Here is a 23,262-nt window from a genome sequence, read left to right as displayed (position 1 = left end):
GGAGGTGGGGTCATGCCATTGTGTGTGTCCTGTGAACCCTGTGGTCCCCAAACTGTCTTACCTCAGACACACACTATAGCAAATGAGACACAGTGATGGCTGTGTTGTAATGAGGAAATGGAGTGGTATCCACCCTCCTCTTTTATAAGGACAAGGCTGACTCCCCACATGCAAATGCATCTTCTAGTTCTAAGTTAAATCCCCTCCTGGGCTTTGGGAGCTCACATCTCTCTCACAGGAGGCTGACCTCTGAGAAAAGGAGGTGTAGCCTAGAAGATGAGACTGTTGGGTCTTCTGTACCTGGTGACAGCCCTTCCTGGTGAGTGTGACCATTTCATACATGTGTCCATGAGGGGATGTGACAACATGTGATTGACAGAATTGACTCTTCCTGTCTGCAGGTGTCCTGTCCCAGATCCAGCTTCAGGAGTCAGGACCTGGCCTGGTGAAGCCCTCACAGTCGCTGTCCCTCACTTGCTCTGTCACTGGTTACTCCATCACCACCTATGGTTACTCATGGAACTGGATCAGGCAGTTCCCAGGGAAGAAGCTGGAATGGATGGGGTACATAGGTTATAGTGGTGGCACTGACTACAACCCATCCCTCAAGAGCCGCATCTCCATCACCAGAGACACAGCTAAGAACCAGTTCTTCCTGCAGCTGAAACTCTGTGACCACTGAGGACACAGCCACATATTACTGTGCAAGAGACACAGTGAGGGGACTTCAGCATGAGCCCAGACACAAACCCCCTTGCAGATTAGCTCTGGGCCAGCAGGAGGTGCTCATCCCTCATGAAGTCCAGGAACTCTAAGTCTTTAGAGGTGGAAAGAAAAACACCTGGTTTCCTGTAACTTTGCTTCCTACTCCCTAATCCCAGAGAAGACAGGGTTTTTTCTCTCTTTGAGGATGAAATGTTATCTTTATTTAATATCTTATTTTTTCCTTCTCACTGTCTCACTGGAGACAGAGTGCATAGTACTATTTCTTGGCTTTTTGGTTTTGTTGCTAGCACATAAGAGCTGAGCTTTCTCTCCTGTCTTAGGAATATATTTTTTATAAAATCATCTTTTTGAAAGTTAGCTGGCCTTGGCATTGGAGTACTTGTCCCATTACATATTAATTCTATGTTTCATTCGTCATTCCTTCCACTCTCAGATACAAGTGCACATCACAGCACTTCCTAGATTATTAACATGAAACAGTTGCTGCTATGCCTAAGAAATGTGCCACAGACTAAAATGTGATCAACCCATCCCTGCACTTATATCACCCGTCCTGTAATGTAGGGCAGGGATTTCCTGAGGTTAGATGTCCATGACAGAGACACAAAGACTCTTGTGAAGGTCTTACCCCTACTGAAAGTTGGGATAATTCATTCAAAAGTTACAAATTTTGTATTGTGATTAAAATATCACATTAAACAAATTCTCATGCATTTACACTCATAATCATTATTTTGTAAATGTGTCATAGAAGAATCTGGGACCATATATAAACTACTAGAACACAGTTGGTATTTGGGACTTCAACTCCAGCATCAGTGTCATTGAAAATAAATCCACTAGACATGTTTTCATATATCTGAAACATTTGCCATGCCTTACTGTGCCAGAGACATGGGAGGACACTTCAGTGTGAACTCAGATACAACCACCCTTCAGAGGAGCTTGAGAAACGCATAGCCCTTTAGGAACTGCTGAGCCTACTCAAAACACCTGGATGTCCTCATGTCATATGAGTGTGCCCGTGAGTTTCCAGACAGACATGCCTATTTCAACTTCAACTTAGAATATGTGGTTTCACATGCTGAGTAATAAAAATCCTATGGACCCTTTGCTACAACTTATTTGTGACAATTAATAATTGCTTATTTTGTAATAAGCATATCATTATGACCCCATGGAGCAACTAAGATACCCATCTGCCACTTGCTGTTAGGTCAAATACACATAAAACAAAACTCTCCATGTTTTTCCTCTCAGGTCTCTAACTTTCAGACTTGGTGATGATAAGTTCAGGAAATCACAGGGAAATTTAAATAATCTAAAGAACTCTGTATGTGTTTCCTATCATGAGGCATGGAATGGAGAGCTTCCATGAGTGAATTCTATTACCACAGGTAGACGGGAAACAGGATGTGTACTTTTTCCAGCTTCCCATGTGGTAGTGCTCTAATGGAGTACAGATAATTCACATTTTTACACAATGCACGCTGGAAATTTATATCCTTGTATGGATTAATTTAAACCCAAGTCCCATGTAATGACTCCTTTGCAGGTGTTTCTTGTTCCCCATCTTGTGGAAAGTCTAAGTGACACTGGGCACCAGCCAGGTGATGTCATCTCAGGTCTCTGTTCTATCTTCCTTCCATTGGCAACACAGTTCCTTATCTCAGTTTTCTGTTTTCTGCTGTTTTCATGTTAATGTTGTCTGCATGCTCACTGCTGTGAGCACTGTGACTCAGCTGAGTGTAGGGAAGCTGCAGTGTTTACCTGTGAGTTAGAGAAGATCACTGGGAGAAGTTGATGGTTGGTGTTGGTTCAGGGTTAAGGATAGCAGGTTTCAGGAATCTGAAAAATGAAAAGAAAATCTACTTTTCCAGTCCTGAGCCTTCTCTGGATTCAATTATAGTGACCTCAGCTGTGGGAGAAAATGTTTTTGAGAACTAAATGACTACACAATAGTAGGTTAGTGAGGTCAAGACAAATACAGTTTATTGAACATCACAGTGTGAAGGTGAAAACCAAGGGATCCAGTGTGTATTCCCTAACACCAGGGTGAGCTAAGGCCACATGGCTGTCAGTGACATAGGGTGACCACAGGGAACCTGCAGGTTAGGCACACTTCTGGACACCAGAAGTCTGTGGATTAATTTCTCAATATTTCCCAGGGTTACTGAAGAAAAGACATACATGCATAAGCTATATTTAATGACTGTGAGATGACCTATTTCTGCTTTGTTTTGGGCAAATATTTTTTCAACAACCGTATCAGTCACGTTGATACAAACCTTGTAAGCAAAGGATATTACTCACCAAGGCAGAGTCTCCTGATTATTGTCAGTGAGAAGTGAATTTTAACCAGGCCAGGATGGAGGGAACACTGCAAGACAGAAGCTGTAGCAAGATAATTGTGAGCAATACAACTGTTTATACTCTTATCAGAATAATAAGAGTATAAAAATTGTAAGAACTGTAGGGGGCACAGTTGAGCCAATAATCACTAGGATGTCAATCAGATGAGGATTAGAGGGACACCAGAGCCGCTGTGGATTCCCTTCTTAAAGTTTCTTAGCTGAACAATACCTGCTACAGTTGATATGTGAAGTCTAAAATTTTCACACAGAAAACTTCCTTGTTGCATATTACATAGATTTTCATTTTCCCCTTCATTTCTTTATATTTTTTTTTACTTTTTATTTTTGTAAAACTGTTTTTTTTCCTGCAATATATTCTGATGAGATTCCACACCAAAATCCTTTCAGATCTTTTCCATATTCCTACCAGTTCCCCACAAAATTTCTTTCTCTGTAGAGAAAGCAAAGAAATATAAAAAAGAAGAGGATTTTAAAAAACAAAAAAAGCCACCAGGAACACACATCCACAACATGCTGAAAAGAAAATATTAATAGCTTATATATTGAAAAAGAATGGAAATTCTCCCAATTTAGGAGCTCTGAATCAATTTTGTCAGGAAAAGACAATAGTGACTTGTTTTTTTTTTCTATTTTTAAATTGAGCGATTAGGCTCATATTATATCCACAGCATCTGCACAGGTCCAGGAATGGCTACTACCACAGACAGGATGAGGACTTGGACCTCAGCATCCTGCTGCCTGACCCAGGTGTCCTCCACCTCCTTCCTCTCCAGCTGGACTGGGTTCTTAAATACAAAATACCCTGCTCATGAATATGCAAATCATGTGAGTCTATGTGGTAAATACAGGGATGTCCACAACCACCAACAACGTATGATCAGTGTCCTCTCCACAGTCACTGAGCACACAGGTCCTCACCATGGGATGGAGCTGGATCATCCTCTTCCTGGTGACAGCAGCTACAGGTGAGGGCTCCAAGTTCCAGGCTTGAGGAGGGGCCATGTTCTCAGGTGACAGTGACATCCACTCTGCCTTTCTCTCCACAGGTGTCCACTGCCAAATCCTCCTTCATCAGTCCTCTGCTGAGCTGGTGAAGCCTGGAGCCTCAGTGAAGCTGTCCTGCAAGGCTTCAGGCTACACCTTCAACAGCCACTACATGAGCTGGGTGAAACAGAAGCCTAGACAGGGTCTGGAGTGGATTGGATGGATTGACCCTGGAAATAGTGGTACTGGCTACAATCAGAATTTCCAACACAAGGCCACATTGACGGTAGACACATCCTCCAGCACAGCCTACATGGAGCCCAACAGCCTGACATCTGAGGACTCTGCAGTCTATTACTGTGCCAGACAACACAGTGTTGCAACCACATCCTGAGTGTGTCAGAAACCCTGGAGGAGCAGGAAGCTGCCTTGGGGCTAAGATGATAGAAAAGATCAGCCTAGGGACTTACTCAGAAATATTCAATCTGAGTGTCCCTTTGACTGTCTCCTCCTCATAATACAATAGTGCCTTTGTCAACTTTTCCAAAGCAAAGATGCCTGAGAATTATGTGATGCTGATTCAAGATGTGCCCTACAATGCACCATGCTTGACCACATCTGTTATGATAAATCTTTCCACCAAAAGCTGCCTGAGACCCATTGCCACGTGTGAGCTTTACAACAGCCGCCTGCCCGAGTTAGGCACAAATGAATACACAGAGAGACTTGTATTAGTTACAATGATGCGTGGCCAATGACTAGGATTCTCATCTGTTAGCTCAGTCTCAATTATCTTACATCTATATATTCTATAAAACTTATCTTATCGGACGCCTTATTGGCATCCCTTCTAGCTGGTGAATACATCGTGCCGCTGAAGCAGGAGCCGAGGGGAAAAGAGGTCCCTTGCTGTTTCTCTTTCGCTTAAATATGAGTCTCTTTGATATGTCACTTCCTGCCTGGTTCAGCTTCTCTACTACATTTCCCAGAATCCTCTTTGATTCCTACTTCCGTCTAACTTGCTGTCTCATTGGCCAAACAGTATTTTATTCAATAATCAATAAGATAAACATACATAGTAGTACATTCCCCATCACACATCTTTATCAGTGACTACCTCCTTTGACATGCTTCTTTAATGAAACCAAAACAAAGACTAGCTGTGTCAGTACATTGGGATACAAACAACCTTTAAATCGAAGAGACTGGACCTTTTGCTGGTGTAGCTGTGAATATACTCTTATATGAATTTGAACAGTAAAATACAACCCAACAATATCAGGGCAAAGAAAAACCCTTTTCAAAATTCAGTTTGCTATACCTGATATCGACCAAATACTATGTTGTTCCCATAGAGTTGTTGGGAGTCAGTTTACCTTTCCTCATGAATCTAATTTTAGACATTTATTTATAAGTAATTCTAATTGAATTGTTTTTGTAAGTTGTAGTTAAGTTTATTATTATTTTCATGTTAGAGAAGGTGCTGAATGTCATGCTATGGAGTCCTCAGGGTGTAGGATTTGCTACTTTGGGCTCACGCTCAGATAACATTGGGGCCAGAGCCATGTGTTTCCAAGCTGGCAGTGTAAGAGAAGAGTTCATGCCATTAGGAGCCCTAGGTAATCATTCCCCTGTTCCCTGAAATTGGAATCTCTTGATGCAGGTTCTAGATTGATATTGATTGGCATTTACTGGACATTGGTTTATGGTGCACAATACACCTCCCCCATACACAATATTTCTCTTCTAAGAGGCACAAAGGGCCACTTATGACTTCTGTTGATTCAATGCTTTATTATAACTTTGACATATCTGAACCTGATTATTTCTATCTATCAATGCTGATTTTGGTTTTGTATTCTTTTTTACTTAGGAGAATGTACATTCACCTTGACTGTACAAACAGAGAATATCTAAAACAGAGATAATTCTGTCTGGATATCATGGCAAAATCTGACAATTTATATTAAGAGAACAATAATAAGAACAATCACCAAAGTGGATTTTCTGACTTAAACATCTTTACTCATATAAAGTCAACAAGCTGCCTAAACCAAACTTGTTGCTAGCAAATCCAATTTCCTTCCCATGTGACCTGTCTCCTCTCACATACATGAGCATTCTCAGGTTGAGAGCTGATTCTTTTGTCTGTTTTCTTGCCAGTGTGTTTATTTTCCACCTGGAATTTCTTCTCAAAGTTCCTTGTTTTCCCTCCTTAACTTCTGGGCCATTTCGAGCAGATAACATGATACTCAGGATTGTTTCCTGCAACAAGTAAGGGTGAACAAAATTCCTTTATCCTCAAAGGCATAGTGCCCTCTAGTCTTTGGAAGGTAAAGTGTTCATGACATCATGAACTCTCTTGCTCAAATAGAAATCTTCCTGTCAGGATAGAAAGGAAAGAAATATCCCATATATGTGAATTTCAGGGATACTTCAACAGAAAGATTAACAGTGATATGAATAATGGGTTATTATTAGAATTGAACTTGCTGGACTCATACAAGTTTAATAGGACTGACATTTGTGGGGACACACTGGATTTCTCAGGAGAGGTAAAGCTTCCAGTCTCCACAGAACTCCTTCTTATAGCTGCCCTGATACCTAGTCACACAAGATTCCTAGGACATCCTGAGCTGTGTATGTATGGAGACATTACAAATCTGTCTACAAACATTTCAGAGCAATCCCTCCCTGGGAATGAGTTTAATCAATTGGAGACCATGTGCTGTCAAAGTAAACACAGTGTGACAAGTCTGATATTTAGTATTATGATTTTCAAATGACATTAAATTTGTGTGATCAATAACTTTGTTAAATATTGTTGCTTGAGACAGTCAAAAAGAAAACCTAAATAAATGAGTTATGCAGAGCCCGAGGAACCAGTGAATAGCGGCCAGCAAAGCGTTTCCTGACTCTACTCAAGAGTTTATTTTTCTCAGTTAACCACGTACAAGCAACAAGTGACCATCTCATATGACAGTTAGAAACCTCCCCTAGAAGGATACAAGGTCAGTTAGTTCGTGGAATCTATGTCACTCTCCTCAGAATACTACAATAACAGAAATGACCCAGTTCAAAGGCTCTCTCAACCACCATGAAGACAATTTATCTCACAGTAGGATCAATTTCTGTAATGAAAAAGTAGGATCTGCAATTTGATAGCAGTTTGGGTTCTAGATTGGACAGAAGTGCAGATGTAACCAGAAGCTATTTTCATTTATAACATTCTTCACATGAAAAATGAGATTTCTCTAAAGGAGTCTAACTGAGGAAATCAAACACTCCTAAGCATAGGCTGAGGTCCATTAGCTGATGACATCAGGAATCCAATCAAATGCATTCAGGAGGTTCCCTGTCTCAAGAGACCACCTGGCTTTATTGACATTTTATACATTTATTTATTTATCTCTTATTTTGTCCTACAGTTCTTTTGACTATATAGTATAGCTTCTAAGTTTGTGTTTTTATGGGATTGCTGAGTATGTAAATCAGGAGGTCTCTGCAACCATACCTATTTCTCGTGCCATTTCTTGGGCTCTTTCCCTTCAGTTTTTGTTTTGTTTAGTCTTGTAATAACATATTAATTTTTATATCATTTTACTTTATTTGATATTATTCACTAGATAGATGTCTGTTTTCAAAAGAGAGCAAGGTGCTGTACAATGATGGGGAGGACTTGGGAGTTGAGCAGGGAGGAGGGAGTATGGGATGCAGCTGACTCTATCAACAGGTGTTTCCTCTACATTCCACAGTCTGGATGGAGCGAGAAGTAGGTGTGGACCCTGTGCTACAACATGATGACAGCGAACAAAATTCATGAGACAGACAGAAACCCATCATATGTGTGGAGAAGGGAAGCAAAACTTGGGCCATGTGGGCTTCCTAATCGGAAACAAGGAACTCAGGAAACCAAGAGTCTAAAAAAAAAGGTTAACACTGACCTGATACTTAAAAATATAGGAGAGAAGAATTTGGTGGGGACATTGGGATAGGAAGTGGACGTCATGTCAAGATGTGTTTCCTGTGATCCTTGAGTGCCAAAGCTCTCTTCTTCCAGACTCTCAGTGTAGGAAGTCAGGGAAAATAATGGCCATGTTGTAATAACAAAATGGAGTGGTATGAACCCTTCTCATTTATAAAGACTAAGCTGACTCCCCACATGGAAATGCATCTTCTAGATCTAAGTTAAATCCCCTCCTGAGCTGTGGAAGCTCACAGGTCTCTCACAGGAGGCTGACCTCTGAGAAAAGGTAGCCTAGAAGATGAGACTGTTGGGTCTTCTGTACCTGGTGACAGCCCTTCCTGGTGAGTGTGACCATTTCATGCATGTGTCCATGAGGGGATGTGACAACATGTGATTGACAGAATTGACTCTGTCTGTAGGTGTCCTGTGCCAGATCCAGCTTCAGGAGTCAGGACCTGGCCTGGTGAAGCCCTCACAGTCGCTGTCCCTCACTTGCTCTGTTACTGGTTACTCCATCACTAGTGGTTACTACTGGTGCTGGATCAGGCATTTCCTAGGGAAGAAGTGGTATGGGGTACGTAATTAATGGTGGCACCTACTACAACCCATCCCTCAAGAGCCGCATCTCCATCACCAGAGACACAGCCAAGAACCAGTTCTTCTTGCAGCTGAACTCTGTGACCATTGAGGACACAGCCACATATTACTGTGCAAGACACACACTGAGGAGACTTCAGCATGAGCACAGACAAAAACCTCCCTACATTGGAACTCAGGGCCCGCAGAGGGAGCTCAGCCCTAACCAAGCCCAGTAACTTTAGAAGCAGGAAAGAAAAATGACTCTTTTCCCATCTGAGTACTAACCAGGCCCTACCCTGCTTAGCTTCCGAGATCAGACTAGTTTGGGTGTGTTCAGGGTGGTATCACCATCCCTGACTTCAAGCTCTAGTACAGAGCTATAGTCCTGAAAACAGCTTGGTATAGGCACAAAAATAGACAGGTAGACAAATGGAATAGAGATGAAAACCCTGATATTAACCCGCACACCTACAAACACCTGATTTTTGACAAACAATCCAAATTTATACGCTGGAACAAAGAGAACATCTTTAAAAAATGGTGCTGGCATAACTGGATGTGGACATGTAGAAGACTACAGATAGACCCAAGCCTTTCAACCTGCACAAAACTTAAGTCAAAATGGATCAAAGACCTCAACATAAACCGAACCACACTAACCCTATTAGAAGACAAAGTGGTAAATACCCTTGAATTAATTGGTACAGGAGACCACTTCGTGAACATTACACCAGTAGCACAGACACTGAGATCAACAATTGAAAAAATGGAATCTCCTGAAACTGAGAAGCTTCTGTAAGGCAAAGGACACAGTCAGCAAGAAAAAATGGCAGTCCACAGACTGGAAATGATATTCACCAATCCCACATCTGACAGAGGAATGATCTCCAAAATATACTAAGAACTCAAGAAGCTAGTCTCCAAAACATCCAACAATCCAATTAAAAAGTGGGGTACAGAACTAAATAGACAATTCTCAATAGAGGAATCTAAAAATGCCTGAAAGACACATAAGAAAGTGCTCAACATCCTTAGCCATCAGGGAAATGAAAATCAAAACAACTCTGTGATACCATCTTACATCAGCCAGAATGGCTTAAATGAAAACAACAATGACAGTCTGTGCTGGAGAGGATGTGGAGAAAGGGGGACACTTCTCCTCTGCTGGTGGGAGTGCCAACTTGTACAGCCACTTTGAAACCAGTATGGTGATTCCTCAGGAAAATGGGAATGAGTCTACCAAAAGATCCAGCAATTCCACCCTTTGGCATATACCCAAAAGAAGCACATTCATTCAACAAGGACATCTGTTCAACAATGTTCATAGCAGAACTATTTGTAATAGCCAGAAACTGGAAATAGCCCGGATGCCCTTCTATCGAAGAATGGATAGAGAAAATGTGGTACATTTACAGCAAAAAAAAAAAATGGAATCTTGAAATTTGCAGAAAAATGTATGGAACTAGAAGAAACCATTCTGTGAGAGGTAACCCAATCAAAAAGACAAACATGATATGTCCTCACTCATGTGGATATTAGACATAGAGTAGAAGATTACCAGCCTACAATCCACACCACTAGAGAAGCTAGTAAACAAGGAGGACCCTTAAAGAAGATGTGGAAGATTTGTTTTCAGTGCCCAAAATTATCTCTTCCTGTAATATGTCTTGTGGAATTGTCTCTAGAGGAATTTTTGTATTATATTTTGTGGGATCATGAGTCCCAGGCTTGCCTCACTAATGTTATAAATACAAGGAGTATTTATAATTCTTGATCCTACTGAACCACCCCAGAATTCTAGGGTGTAATGCATGTGCCCTGACAGGGAATTTTCCGGGTGTGGTTTTGTTCTTCCTAGGCAATCACTCAAGCATTTTGTACTATTTTTGTGTCTATCTGACAATTAAGGAAACTCAAGAAACAAGGAGTTTGGGTTTTCATTGTCAATTAATATGAATAGCTTTTTAGATTATACTATACTTCATTTTCCTATTCCCTTTTCTCACTACCAACCTTCCTTTGGAGACTCCTGTTTTCTTTCAAATTCATTCTTTTTAAGTTATTAATATTTATTTCTCTCTGTGTGTGTGATTTATGTATTTCTAAATAATGAAATTCAACTTCAGTTTCTGTAATATGTTTTCAGGATTTTGTGGTAATAGAAAACTTAGAGTTATACTCTATTCTCTTGAAGACTTCCTCCTGCTCTGGGCTGCTTAGTGCCTATAAAATTTTGACCAGAACTGAGGCCTGTTAAACACTCCTCCTTCCATGTTGGTGTGTCTGCTCCTTTCATTCTTGTTTGGCTCATGTTTCAAGAGCCTTGTCAGGTAGACATGATAGATGTTTCTTCTCTAATATGTCTATGAGACACAATCTCAGAGCAGACTTACCCTTCCTAAGGTGCACACTCTTTCTACTTCCTCTTCTACCACAATCCCTAAGCCTATGATGTAGGAGATGGGTTGTAGATATATCAGTTGAGGCTTGGGCTTAACAACTCTGCATTTTGATCTGCTGTGGTTTTCTGTAATTGTCTCCAACTTTTGCCAAAACAAGTTTTCTTGATGAATGGAGATAGCAACACATATTTTTAAGTATGAAGACAAAGAGTTGGAGTTTGGTTAGAAATCATGCGAGTTAGTGGCAGTTGAATGTTTTCCTCCACCATCTATGATGTGAGATACCCTGGGCATCTGACTAGGTTTCCTGCACCAGGCAGGATTTCCTTTTATTGAGAAGGCTTTAAATGAAAGGGTCAATTCATAGCATCTCCTAATATAAATATTCCTATCTTGGATTCCAATATCTTTTACAGAGAGCTGTAAATGCATCTTTCAACATTAAGATGGAAAGAATTTCAGACAGCTTGGCTTCCAAGGACTCAAGTGTTTTCCCTAATCATTAACCTGAATTACAGTCTATGCATCTGTGGAGGTGAAACTCACAGGCCCTCGCTGTGTGAAGCTCCCTTGTATTAATTTCAATCATCATTAGTCTATTTAAACTAACTTTATTATTATCAGTTAGACAGTGCAGCTTAAGAAGAAATCATCTTCACAGGTAAAACTGTCCAGTAGAATGGGATGTTTCCACATGAGAACACTGTATATATTACAGGCAGTGGGCATCTCCCCAGACCCATTCACACTATGCCAAGTATCAAAGAAAGATGGCAGCAGCAAAAATGAAACAGAACAGCAAAAGAAAAAGACATTCTGGAGTCTGATGTCCCAGTTTTGCCAATCAGAGATTCACCCATCAGGGATTTACTTCCTGTTGAGGTGACACCTGAACAGCACTTGCCCCCTGCTGCTGCTTTGATGGGGACACCTGCAGACACAGAGAAGTCAAATGCTGGGCTCTGCCTTGAAGTTCAGCTTCTCAGTCACTCCACATTTCTGGGGACAAATAGGTAAACGTGCAGCAAAGGAAATCTAAATTAGATGATAAAAAAAGAAAAACACAGACTGCCTGGAAAAGGTTCATGCATGTGATTAGCTGAGTGCTGGGATTCAGGCATGTCACATGACCTCCATACAGAAAGGGAGTTTCCAATCTCAGGAAGCAGCTGCTCACAAAGCTATAGCTCTGCAGGGAATTTTATATTCATCAAGGATGAGGTCCACACAGCAGTGCCAACTCCTACAGAAATGTGCATGGGAAAGCAATGTCACTGAGGTTTGTAACCCCAGACACGCAGAATTGAGTTGAAATTGATATTAAAATGAGTCTTTTGTTTGTAAAAGGGATCATAGGAGATGATTGAAAATGATGTAACTTAATACTCTTTATCCATCATTGCAAAGGGATATCAGGAGATTATTGGAAATTCATCTAATTTAATAACGTTTTCCCCAACATTAACATTGTGATATGATTCCTCCAGCACATTCACAAATAACCCAGGACCTGCCATCTCCAGGCTCCACGACAGAGCTTGCTATAAAGCAGGAAGACATGCAAATGGGCCCTCTCTCTGCTCATGAAAAGCAGCCCAGTCCTGACCTTACAGCTCAGACAGAGGAGCTCAGCTGTGGATCCCAAGACTTCACTCAGGGATCATCATGGAGTTGGGGCTGAGCTGCATTTTCCTTGTTGCTCTTTTAAAAGGTAATTTATGGAGAGCAGTAGATGCTGACTGTGTGACTGGACATTATTCTGAGGGACAATGGACATGTGTGACGATTTCTTGACAAGGATTTTTTGTGTGTTTTCAGGTGTTCAGTGTGAAGTGAAGCTGGTGGAGTCTGGGGGTGGCCTGGTGAAGTCTGGGGGCTCCCTGAAACTCTCCTGTGCAGCCTCTGGATTCACCTTCACTGGCTACTGGATGGACTGGTTCCGCCAGGCTCCCGTCAAGGGCCTGGAGTGGGTTGGAAATATTAATAAAGATGGCAGTACCACAAACTATGCACCATCTGTGAAGGGCCGGTTCATATCTCTAGAGACAATGCCAAGAACTCTCTGTACCTGCAAATGAACAGTGTGAAGTCTGAGGATACCGCCACTTATTACTGTGTTAGAGACACAGTGAGTGATCTCAGTGTGAACCCAGACATAAACCTCACTATGAGGCCTCTTTCAGTCACCAGGGGGCGCACAGCACACACAGAACTCTGGTCCATCCAAGGAGATTATGCAGACAGGGTTAGAGGAAGCACCCATCAGGTGTCTGTGCTGCACTTTTTCTTGCTGTTTTCTGGAAATTTTCTCTCCACGTATGATGTGAAGGGATACAGTGTCCTCAAAACATTACATGTTCTCTTTGTACTATTTTAAAAATATGAAGCACAGTCCCCATAACAAGATGCAAACTGACAGCTATGAGGACATAAAGGACATTAACACAGTCACTGAAATCACATGATAAGGAATTCCTGGACTTTCCTGAGTCCTTTCTTACTATAGGCAGAGTCTTGTTCGGATTTCATGATTATAATACTTATAAATTAGTGTTTAAGTGAAAACCAAGGGGAAGGTGGGGCCGAGATCATTACCATCAACCCTAGCAGGCTGGGAACCTTCCTGAACCTTCTCTCCTCTCCTCTAACTGAGGACTGTGCGCTGTAATCCAGATGTGACCCAGCTGTGCTTTTAGCTAACTCAGTTTATTACTTCTTGACTTTCATCTTTGACATCATGGAAATTTGTTTAGACTGATCCCTTCAGTTGTTGAAAGATGTGAATGAGTGTGGTAACTATGGTTTCAACACTGGGGGACAAAGAGATTGGTCACTGAAGCTTAGGGACAGGTCATTTCTGCTAAACTGATGAACTTCAAGTTAAGTGAGGAACCCTCTATTAAAGAAGGGTTATAAAGTGAGAGAGGAAAGACAGCCAATACCAACTCTTGCCTCTGTATGTGTGTATACACACAAGCACACTCATCTGTGTAAAAAACTGCATAAAACCACAAGACTTTAAAATAGCACAGAGAGGGAGGGAAGGAGAGAGAGAGAGAGAGAGAGAGAGAGAGAGAGAGAGAGAGAGAGAGAGAAAGGAATTAGTAAGTGGACTTGAAGAAATAATCTGAAGACCCAATACAAAAGAGTTAGCATTTGGTTCATTAATTTGTCTCATATTGTTGTTCCATTAAACACCAATTTTTGGAATTTCTACAAGAGTTTTTGCACAGATAGTCCTTGCCTTATAGTCTATGATACTCTACTCCAGAAACCATCAATGGCTGAATGTCTGAACAAGTGTGGCATTTCCATGAAATACCATGTTGTCTTTCAACAGGTAGCATGCAGTTTCCATGTCACAGTGTAGATAAATCTGGAAGAGATTGAACATGAAAAGAAACACGATTATTATGTCATACATCACATTTCAGTCTCAGTGATAATCAAGGACAGATAAATCCTAGAGAAGCACTGTTGAATGAGGACTGGGACCTGGGAATATGGGTGTGCACAGGGGATGCATGGATTTCTTTGTGTCTGAAGTTATGTTAGGAAGTAGAGAGCCGTGGACTCCCCAGCATTGTGAACGCTGTAATTGTCAGGTTTCTGTTGACATAAATGGTTTCTCATGTGAATTTCACACAAACCTAGGACTTGAAGAAGATAGAGAATTAAATGACAAACAGTGATTTGAACTGAAATTAATAAACCTATGAATGGTACAGTGAATACATCTGTACACTCCCTTGGAGAAAAAAACACATTTGAATTCTGAATGAGGCTGTGAGTTCATGCCAGAGAGAGATAGAAACACAGAGGACACAAGAGACAAAAATGTCCATTCTCTTGTCCTGTGTGAGATGTGGAGAGAAACATCTAATTCCAAGTCTCTAAGCTATGTCACTGACTGTGACAGATCTGTGTCCCCTCAGACCAGAAATCATTTAGCATCATGATTGACATTATGAGAAATATTGAAACATCTAACACAGGAGAGATCAATATCTGGAAAGGGCAACAGCTAAATGCTCAGTAGAGGAACTGTTTCACATGGCACAAGAAGTCAGCAAAGTTTATGTAATTTTCATGCTAATAGCAGAAGAAAACAAAAATGATTTAAAGCATAGTCTGAAATTATCAAAAATTATGTAGTTCTGAAGTCTTTTCTTCCCCGTTTCCAAACCATGGACTGGCTGTGACACAGGACTTTGTTCTGGATAAAAGGACCATCATGATGCTCTGACCATCAACCTGGGGCCAGGATGCTGCAGGGAGTCAGTGTTCCATCAGGGGGCGCGAAATCAGGTGAGCCCTTGAGCAGGTGCACAGGAGGCCAGAGAACACTTCCTGTGAGCCCTGGTTTCCCCTCCCAGCCCAGTGTGCAGAAGAAACTGCAGGACCTTGGAGCTGGCAGTTGTTGGCTTTAAACATCAATAGTCACAAGAAAAAAGCAGACTGCATTGCTCTTTAACATCACTGAACCTGTGAGGAAATCCCTGGGCCCTGTGAGCTGTGACTTTCATCATTCTCTGTCCTTCTTCCCTTTCTCCAGGATGCTCAGCATCCAAGAGAATTGAGATAACTGACCATGTCTCTGCTACAGGTTATGTTTTCTGTTGATGCTGTTATTAAAGTTTTCAGAAAAAGACGGCAGTGTATATATGAAGCTGCCAATGTTGAATAATAGAATATCAAATATGTGAGACAGGCATATGTCTCACATATTTGTCATTGACAGATTAGTAAAGTCAATGAAATACAACTCTCTTCCATGCAATTATAGACTGCATAACTGCCAGCCTGTAAATGACATATACTGTCCCTTGCTGAATTCACACAGTTCTCATCAGATGTGCTGCCTACTGAGGACCTGGGTCTTCTCATGTTGGCTCCTTTCTATGGTGAGCAGAAGTTAACTTCCCTGAAACATCCTGTGTACCTCATCTCAGACTGGATCCCCCTGAGACCCATAATTTAAGTCCTCCATCAGAGTCAGCTCCTGGTGAGGGAATGCAAATCTCTCCTGGCTCCACCTAAGCATAGGTTGAAAAGGCAAAGCTGGGCCTGGGCACTCACTGGTGTGCAGCCATGTCCGTGTTTACCTCCTCATTCCTGCTGCTGATTGTGCCTGCATGTGAGTGCCGTGGATTTCTATTGTATGAACTCCCATAATTCACTCTGTGCCAACCTTACCTTGTACATTTTCCCCACAGATGTCGTATCCCAAGTTACCCTGAAGGAGTCTGGCCCTGGACTGTTGCAGCCTTCCCAGGACCTCACTCTGAGCTTCTCTTTCTCTGGGTTTTCACTGAGCACTTCTAATATGGGTGTGGGCTGGATCCGCCAGCCCTCAGGGAAGGGTCTGGAGTGGCTGTCACACATGTGGTGGAATGATGATAAATACTACAACCCATCCCTGAAGAGCCAGCACACAATCTCCAAGGACACCTCCAACAACCAGGTAACCTTCAATATCACCAGTGTGAACACTGAAGACACTGCCACATACTACTGTGCTCAAGTATTGAGTACCTCAGAGACACAGCCTCATTTGCTCTCTGTACAAAATTTCAGGAAGCTTCTCCTGTCTTTCCCTTCCTAATATGGGGAGAGAGTTACATCTTTCCTGGGTGCCTCTGAGGTTTCCTCTTCACTGCTAAATTCAGAGCCCGGGCTTCCTATTATACCCCATCATTCATTTTTAAGATGTATAGAAATGAGTCTGTCTGTGTTTGGTTATACAATGATTAAGGGAGTCTGGTGCTCAAGCCAGGTGATTCAAAGCTATTATTTCACTCTGTAGTTTCTCAAATTCCCACAGCAGGAATTTCTAAATTACGGTAATTTCTCCTTTAGTGAATAACTCCATACTGGGGAGATGGGCTTTCCTGGGTAAGCACTCACAAACTGAGATTTTGGTGAAAGGATTGATAAGAAAACTCTGAGATATCTCAGTCTATTGCCAAGGATCTTGGTTCTCTCCACAAACTGGTGATAAGGCCATAATGCTAAGGACAACACTTGTGTATCACAGCGGACACTGGGAAGTTGATCTGGTATTTAACTAGATATTTTCTCTTCTACTGACTGCCATTCATAGCTATTGAAGATATTTTTCCATGAGAAGGAGAAGGGCAATAACCAACCTAGATACAAATGCTGTGAGTTATAATGGTGACCATCCCATGAGATATGTTGTTTCAATTGTTGTCGATGTAATCAATCATTCTCTGTTTGAATTTCATGTGCTGTCCATGAGATGAAACCCATGTCAGACACTGCCAAGAAGTCCAAAAAACTGGGTCTAGATACACCATAGCCCCAGTTGAAACCACATGCTATTTTCTCATAAAGGAACATATCAATAAGATTATTCTTAATCGTGTGCCCTCATAGACACATAAGTCAGGGCCTAAGTCAGCCATCAGCTGAGAACATTCTCTTTTTCCGAAAGTGGAAACTGACTTAGACAGAAAGGGACAATATGTAGAGAGTGATATATATTTGGGCACGTGCTATAAATTGGTAGTCTTCATCAAACCTTAGCCTCAGGATTGTGCAAACAATTCAGGGAAGGAGTTGGAAAGATCGTAAGAGTGAGAAGTGATAAATGACTCCTAGGAAACAGTTTCCTGCACTCACAGTGGGACTGATGCACACATGAACTCACAGAGACTGTGGTGGCAAGCACAAGGCTTTCACAAGTTCAAGCCAGAAGGGTTCTCAGGGCTGAGTGTTACAAGTGAACAAGAGCTCCCACTATTAACCAAGAAACTATCTGCAAATTATAACCACTAGCAAAGGAGAATATATGGCCCCATTCAGTTAGGCTCACTGGTATATTAATCACACTTCACTGGGTATATTAATTACGCCCCATGACCAGGAATTAGCAAAAAGAAAACTTGAACAATGACATTTTGGACAGCTTTTGTCTTTTATAACTTTATTTAAGCTTCTTTGTTTCATTAATAATTTTGTATGTGTGCATATTTTGGTTTCTGATTTTGTATCCTTGAGAGTATGTGTGTGTTTATGAGATACATAGATTGATGATAGTTTCTTGTTTTTGCTCATTTGTTTAAGGAATGAGAGAAATAAAGGCTTTAGAGTTGTATTGATAGGGAGGGGAGATGTCTGGGAGTATGTGACAGAGGGGGAATATATTGTCTAGAAATATTTTTCTCAATGAAGCAAATTTAAATAAAACAGACAAGAGTCACCCCCAATCAGTTATGTATCTATGGATATTCAATATATTATAACATTTGGGTAGAGAGAACAAATTTATTTTTTATTCTTGCAGGTACATGTAAAACCTGGTTGGAGAGTTTGCAAGAATTTCCGGCCAGTTGCTTAACTGCACTACTCTTCTCTCTCTTATAATTTCCATCCTCCTGCACTGATGATAATCAGGTAGGAATTTATGGTGTTTTCTAAATGTCATTGTTCAGACATTTTCTCACAATATGTGCAGAGTCATCAGAGATACGAGATAATATTTCAGTTTCCATCAGCTCATTTGTCATTGTCCTCCATGACATCCATCAAGACTGTCTTCATGACACATGTCTCGGCTGTAATTCTGATTTCATTCCCATTGCAGATCTCTGAGGTTCTGACTTCCTAGAGTTGGTCCGTCTTCATTGTCTCTAAGCAGATTTGTCACTAATAATCTGTTCTGAGAAATACAGACCTGTTTTAGCACTAAGTTCAAAATGGTTTTGCCTCTAAATTTACCCAGGTCTTGAGATGTTTCAATATTTAATCATTTAGATCAATATTCTCACTCTTTGTATAGTCACTCAGTATTTTTATTGCTTGAGTAAAACAATGCAGAGTAAGTGATCTACCAGAAACAAAAGTGATTAAATTTGCCAATCAGGAACGCATAGAGCTTTCTTTTGTGTGATTGTTAGCAGATTATCCATGGGATTTCCTTCCTAGGATCATGTTAGAGATTCAGGAGGAACCAAAAGAAAGGCAGCATCAATCTCCTGTACCCCAGAATCCTAAGAAATCAAATTCTCCCTTCCTCTTTCCAAGGGACATACTGGGCTCAGACTTGAACAATTTGACTTTTATAACATGCATTTTTTTACACTTGGATCATTCTTGCATATCCCACGTCACTTTATTCAACAATTAAAAGCAATTGCTGAACTTTGTGGTCTGTGTTTATATAGACTGCTAAATTTCCAGGACCTACAATCATCTGGGAAATGAGTCTTGGGCCTGCCTTTAGTGCAGAATTTAGACTAGCTTTGTCCCAGGATGTTCCTGTGACAGTAGTTCTACAGTAGGTTAATTGAGTTAGGAAGACCAACCTAAGTGTTAGCCACACTGTTCCTATGGGCTGAGATCCAAGGACAAGAACACATGAGATAGGAAACCATGTGTAAGCATTCATCTCTTTCTTATAATAAGCAATATTCCTTGATAACACCATCAGTTTGGGTTAGGTAGGCCATTTCCAGTATAGGGATGGTAATAGTTGTCAAGGCAGAACCAGAGTCAAGTTCGCTGGAGAAAGGGGGTGCTTTTTTACTTTATGCTGTATGCCATTCAATCAGTTGTGCTGAGGAATGATTTGTATGAAGAATAAATTGATCTTGTCCTGTATATGCAAACTTGACATTTGGTTTTATTTGTGAAATAAGTAAATTTATAGTATTAGTGGTCATGCATAGAAAGGTGACTCCATTGAGTACATTTGAATATTTTAATGATTTTATAATTGGATAATGACAATCAACTTTATCAAGATTATCTGAATGTGAAATTTGTCAATGAATATATTTTTTCCTTAAAGTAACTTAATTTTGATTATAATATATCAACTGTATAAAATAATAGATTTCATTGTGACATTTTCATATATGTATGAAATGTATTCCCAAAGCTATTCAAGTAGGCCTGCTTCTTGACATCTATTTAAATGTACTGGGGAGGCATGCTTATAGTTCAGAATATGGTATTATATGTTCAAGTAATTTTGATTGTGTTGTGGTCCATTGTCCAATCTAATAGAGCATTTGGATTGAGAGAAGGGTTCAAATTCAACTGCCTGGAATGTTTTATAGAGTCCTTGGTGGACTCAAGACTAGAGAAATAGTGGCCTTGGGAAGAAAAGGCAGTGCAGGAAGGTTGTGTGGCCCTTTTGGAGCTCAGAGCAAAATGGTCCTTGTGTCACAGCCATGGCGACACCATGGCGACATGGTGACTGATGATAGAAACGTCTTGTTCAATGTGTGAGATATTGGGTCATTCATTCAAGAGAACATAGTTTTAAAAAGGAAATACAGTGGAGACAGTGATTTCATTGCTTTTGCAAAAAAATCAGTATGCAAAAGATTGTCAATTATAATTAATTTTTTCTTCTAATGAGGTGAAAATTTTTAAATGAATTTAAAATACACAATTGGTGAACAAGAATTGTGATGAATATAATTTAAGTAGTTTTAGCTGGTAACCAGTTTCTACAGCACCTAGTCAATGCATCAAGATCCTTAAACTTGCTGTTTTCTCATCAGACACAGGTTCATGTTCCTAAGAGTTCTTCAACAAGCAGAGAAGTTTTGGGCCCAAGTAGTCACCTAAATGTTCATTTTACTCTGGGATAACTTGACAGGCAAGTGCCTATTTCAGCAATGCTAGGAAGAGACACCATGTTAGCAAAAACACCTACCAAATACAACATTTATTGAGAATGGGATCTTGACTTCAACAAGCTCTCCTGGTAGGAAGCCTTGAATATATACGAAGTCAAAGCAATTCACATAAAGAAACATAAAATGAAGTATCACGACACATTTGAAATTTTAACCCTATGACAAATTTCAGTAGAAGGAAATACATTCAACCCATGATCATGCAACTTACATCCAAACAAATGCATCTACACTCTGAATGTGGCATATATTTAGATGTTGCCATAAGCCTACAAGTCACTATTGTGCGTGCCCAAGACAAACACAGGAGTCATGTCCCTGGGGCTCATAGTTTTTCTACTCCAGAATGGTCATTTGCTAAGCTTATAGAAAATACATTCAAGCCTCTGAAACATTTACCGGTCATGACCTGCCTGAGTAAGAGTAGTCTTAGCGCTTGGGGATGGAGAGAGAGAGAGAGAGAGAGAGAGAGAGAGAGAGAGAGAGAGAGAGAGAGAGAGAAAGAGAGAAAGAAAGAGAGGAACAAGGCAGAACAGATGGAGTAGCAGCTTTGAACTGGACCCAGAGCAGTGTAGCAGTTTTGTTCTCTCCTGGATTGTAGTATACTGATTTTGATTCATCAGTTAATAAACCCTAGTGACCCCAGTTGGCTTCCTTGTTATTTTTCATTTAAATTATTTAATTACATATTAACATATCCATCCCCCCATTCCCTCACCCTTCCATCCTTCCATGTTCCCCAACAACACCACCAAACAATCCACCAACTCCTCCCCAGGGATAGTGAGGCCCTCCACAGGGGACCTTCAAATTCCATCATATCATTCAGGAGTGGGCCTAGGACCTCATTGTATCTGGGCTGCAATAGTATCCCTCCATAGGGAATGGACATACAAAGTCCATTTGTGCTCTACAGATAAACAGTGGCTCCACTGTTAGAGTTCACATAGACTGCCTTTGCATCCTAGCTGGCACCCACATTCAGCGGGCCTAGTTTGATCCAATGCTGTTTCCCCAGCTTTATGACTAGGACTCCATACTCTCAATAGGTCAGGCCAAATGTTTCTGCCAGTTTCTGCATCGCTGTCTTGGCTCCTTTGTTCATCCCTCCTCCCTCTCCATAACTGGATTGCAGGAGTATGGTTCAGTGCTTAGCTGTGGGTGCCTGTCTGTGCTTGGAACGGCTACTGGATGAAGGCTCTAGGAATGGAAACCAAGGTAGACATTAATCTCATTATAGGGGAAAGGCATCAGTGGCATCCTCTCCACCACTGCCTGGATTCTTATTGGGGCCATCCCTGTGGATACCCTAACATTTCCCCTGAGTCAGACCTCTCTCCATACCTGTACTTTCTCCCTCTATCAAGACATCTCAATTCTTGCCCTCCTCTATTCCTCCCCTGTCTCAGTCCTCTTGTTCTCCTCCCTCTCCCCTTCTTCCCTTCCCACCTTCTTCCTCTCCCCATATGCTCCCACTTTGTTCAGGGGTTCTTGTCCCCCTCCCATTCTTCAAGGAACTATGCAATCTTCCTTTGGGGTCCTCCTTGTTTCCTAGCTCCTCTGGCAGTGTGGATTGTAGACTGGCAATCCTTTGCTCTATGTCTAAAAATCATATATGAGTGAGTACATACCATGCTTATCTTTTTGTGACTGGGTTACCTCACTCAGGATGGTTTCTTCTAGATCCATCCATTTGCCTGCAAATTCAAGATTCCATTGTTTTTTTTTTTCCCGCTGAGTAGTACTCCATTGTGGAAATGTACCACATTTTCTCTATCCATCCTTCAGTTGAGGGAATCTAGGTTGCTTCCAGGTTCTGGCTATTCCAAATAATGCTGTTATGAATATAGTTGAACATATGTCCTTATTGTATGAATGTGTATTCTTTGGGTTTATGCCCAAGAGTGGAATTGCTGGACCTTGAGGTTAGACTGATTCCCATTTTCCTGAGAAACCATCAGACTGATATCCAAAGTGGTTGTACCAGTTTGCACTCCCACCTGCACTGGCAGCCCCACATTAGACAGAGGGCTGATCACCAAAATATACAATAAACACGAGAAACTAGCCACCAAAACACAAAACAATGCAATTAAAAATTGGAGTGCAGAATTAAATAGAGAATTCTCCACAGAAGAATCTAAAATGCTGAAGACACTTGAGAAAGTGCTCAACGTCCTTAGTCATTGGGAAAATGCAAGTCACAACCACTCTGAGATACCATATTACTGCAGTCAGAATGGCTAAACTCAATAACACCAATGACAGTCTATGCTGGAGAGGAAGTGGAGAAAGAGGAATACTCCTCCAATTGGTGTCCTTTATCATCCTGTTCAGGTAACATTTAGGACAGAGCTGTGGGATTCCACACTGGGAATGTAAGACACCAGTGCCTGTTATCAGGAGCCCTGCATGCTCACTGCCCTGTTTCCTGAAGCTGGATTGTGTTTTTCTCAAGTCTACACTGACAATGATTGATGCTGAATGGACATCTGTACAGTACACAGAGCCTCTACACACACATACACACTCACATGCAGTTTTCTGTTGTTAGA

General features: G+C 41.1%; 1 long non-coding RNA gene and 1 gene segment (V, D, J or C); one reads left to right on the top strand and one right to left on the bottom strand.

Annotated features, from left to right (window-relative positions):
• Nucleotides 1–276: 276 nt before the first annotated feature.
• On the top strand, nucleotides 277–682 carry LOC113838783. The segment is given in 2 exon segments: nucleotides 277–319; nucleotides 402–682. Coding segments are annotated over 2 exon segments (324 nt in total).
• Nucleotides 683–1,776: 1,094 nt separating this feature from the next.
• Nucleotides 1,777–4,998, bottom strand: LOC118239793. The gene is made up of 3 exons (XR_004772632.1): nucleotides 4,020–4,998; nucleotides 3,040–3,120; nucleotides 1,777–2,574 (listed from the first exon to the last, which is right to left on the bottom strand). It is a non-coding gene; the product is annotated as an uncharacterized LOC118239793 (long non-coding RNA).
• Between the last annotated feature and the right edge of the window lie 18,264 nt (nucleotides 4,999–23,262).

The sequence above is a fragment of the Cricetulus griseus genome, unplaced genomic scaffold, assembly GCF_003668045.3.
Source record: "Cricetulus griseus strain 17A/GY unplaced genomic scaffold, alternate assembly CriGri-PICRH-1.0 unplaced_scaffold_183, whole genome shotgun sequence".
NCBI lineage: Eukaryota > Metazoa > Chordata > Mammalia > Rodentia > Cricetidae > Cricetulus > Cricetulus griseus.
The sequence above is the reverse complement of the archived record's forward strand: the minus strand, read 5'-3'. Positions and strand labels throughout refer to the sequence as shown.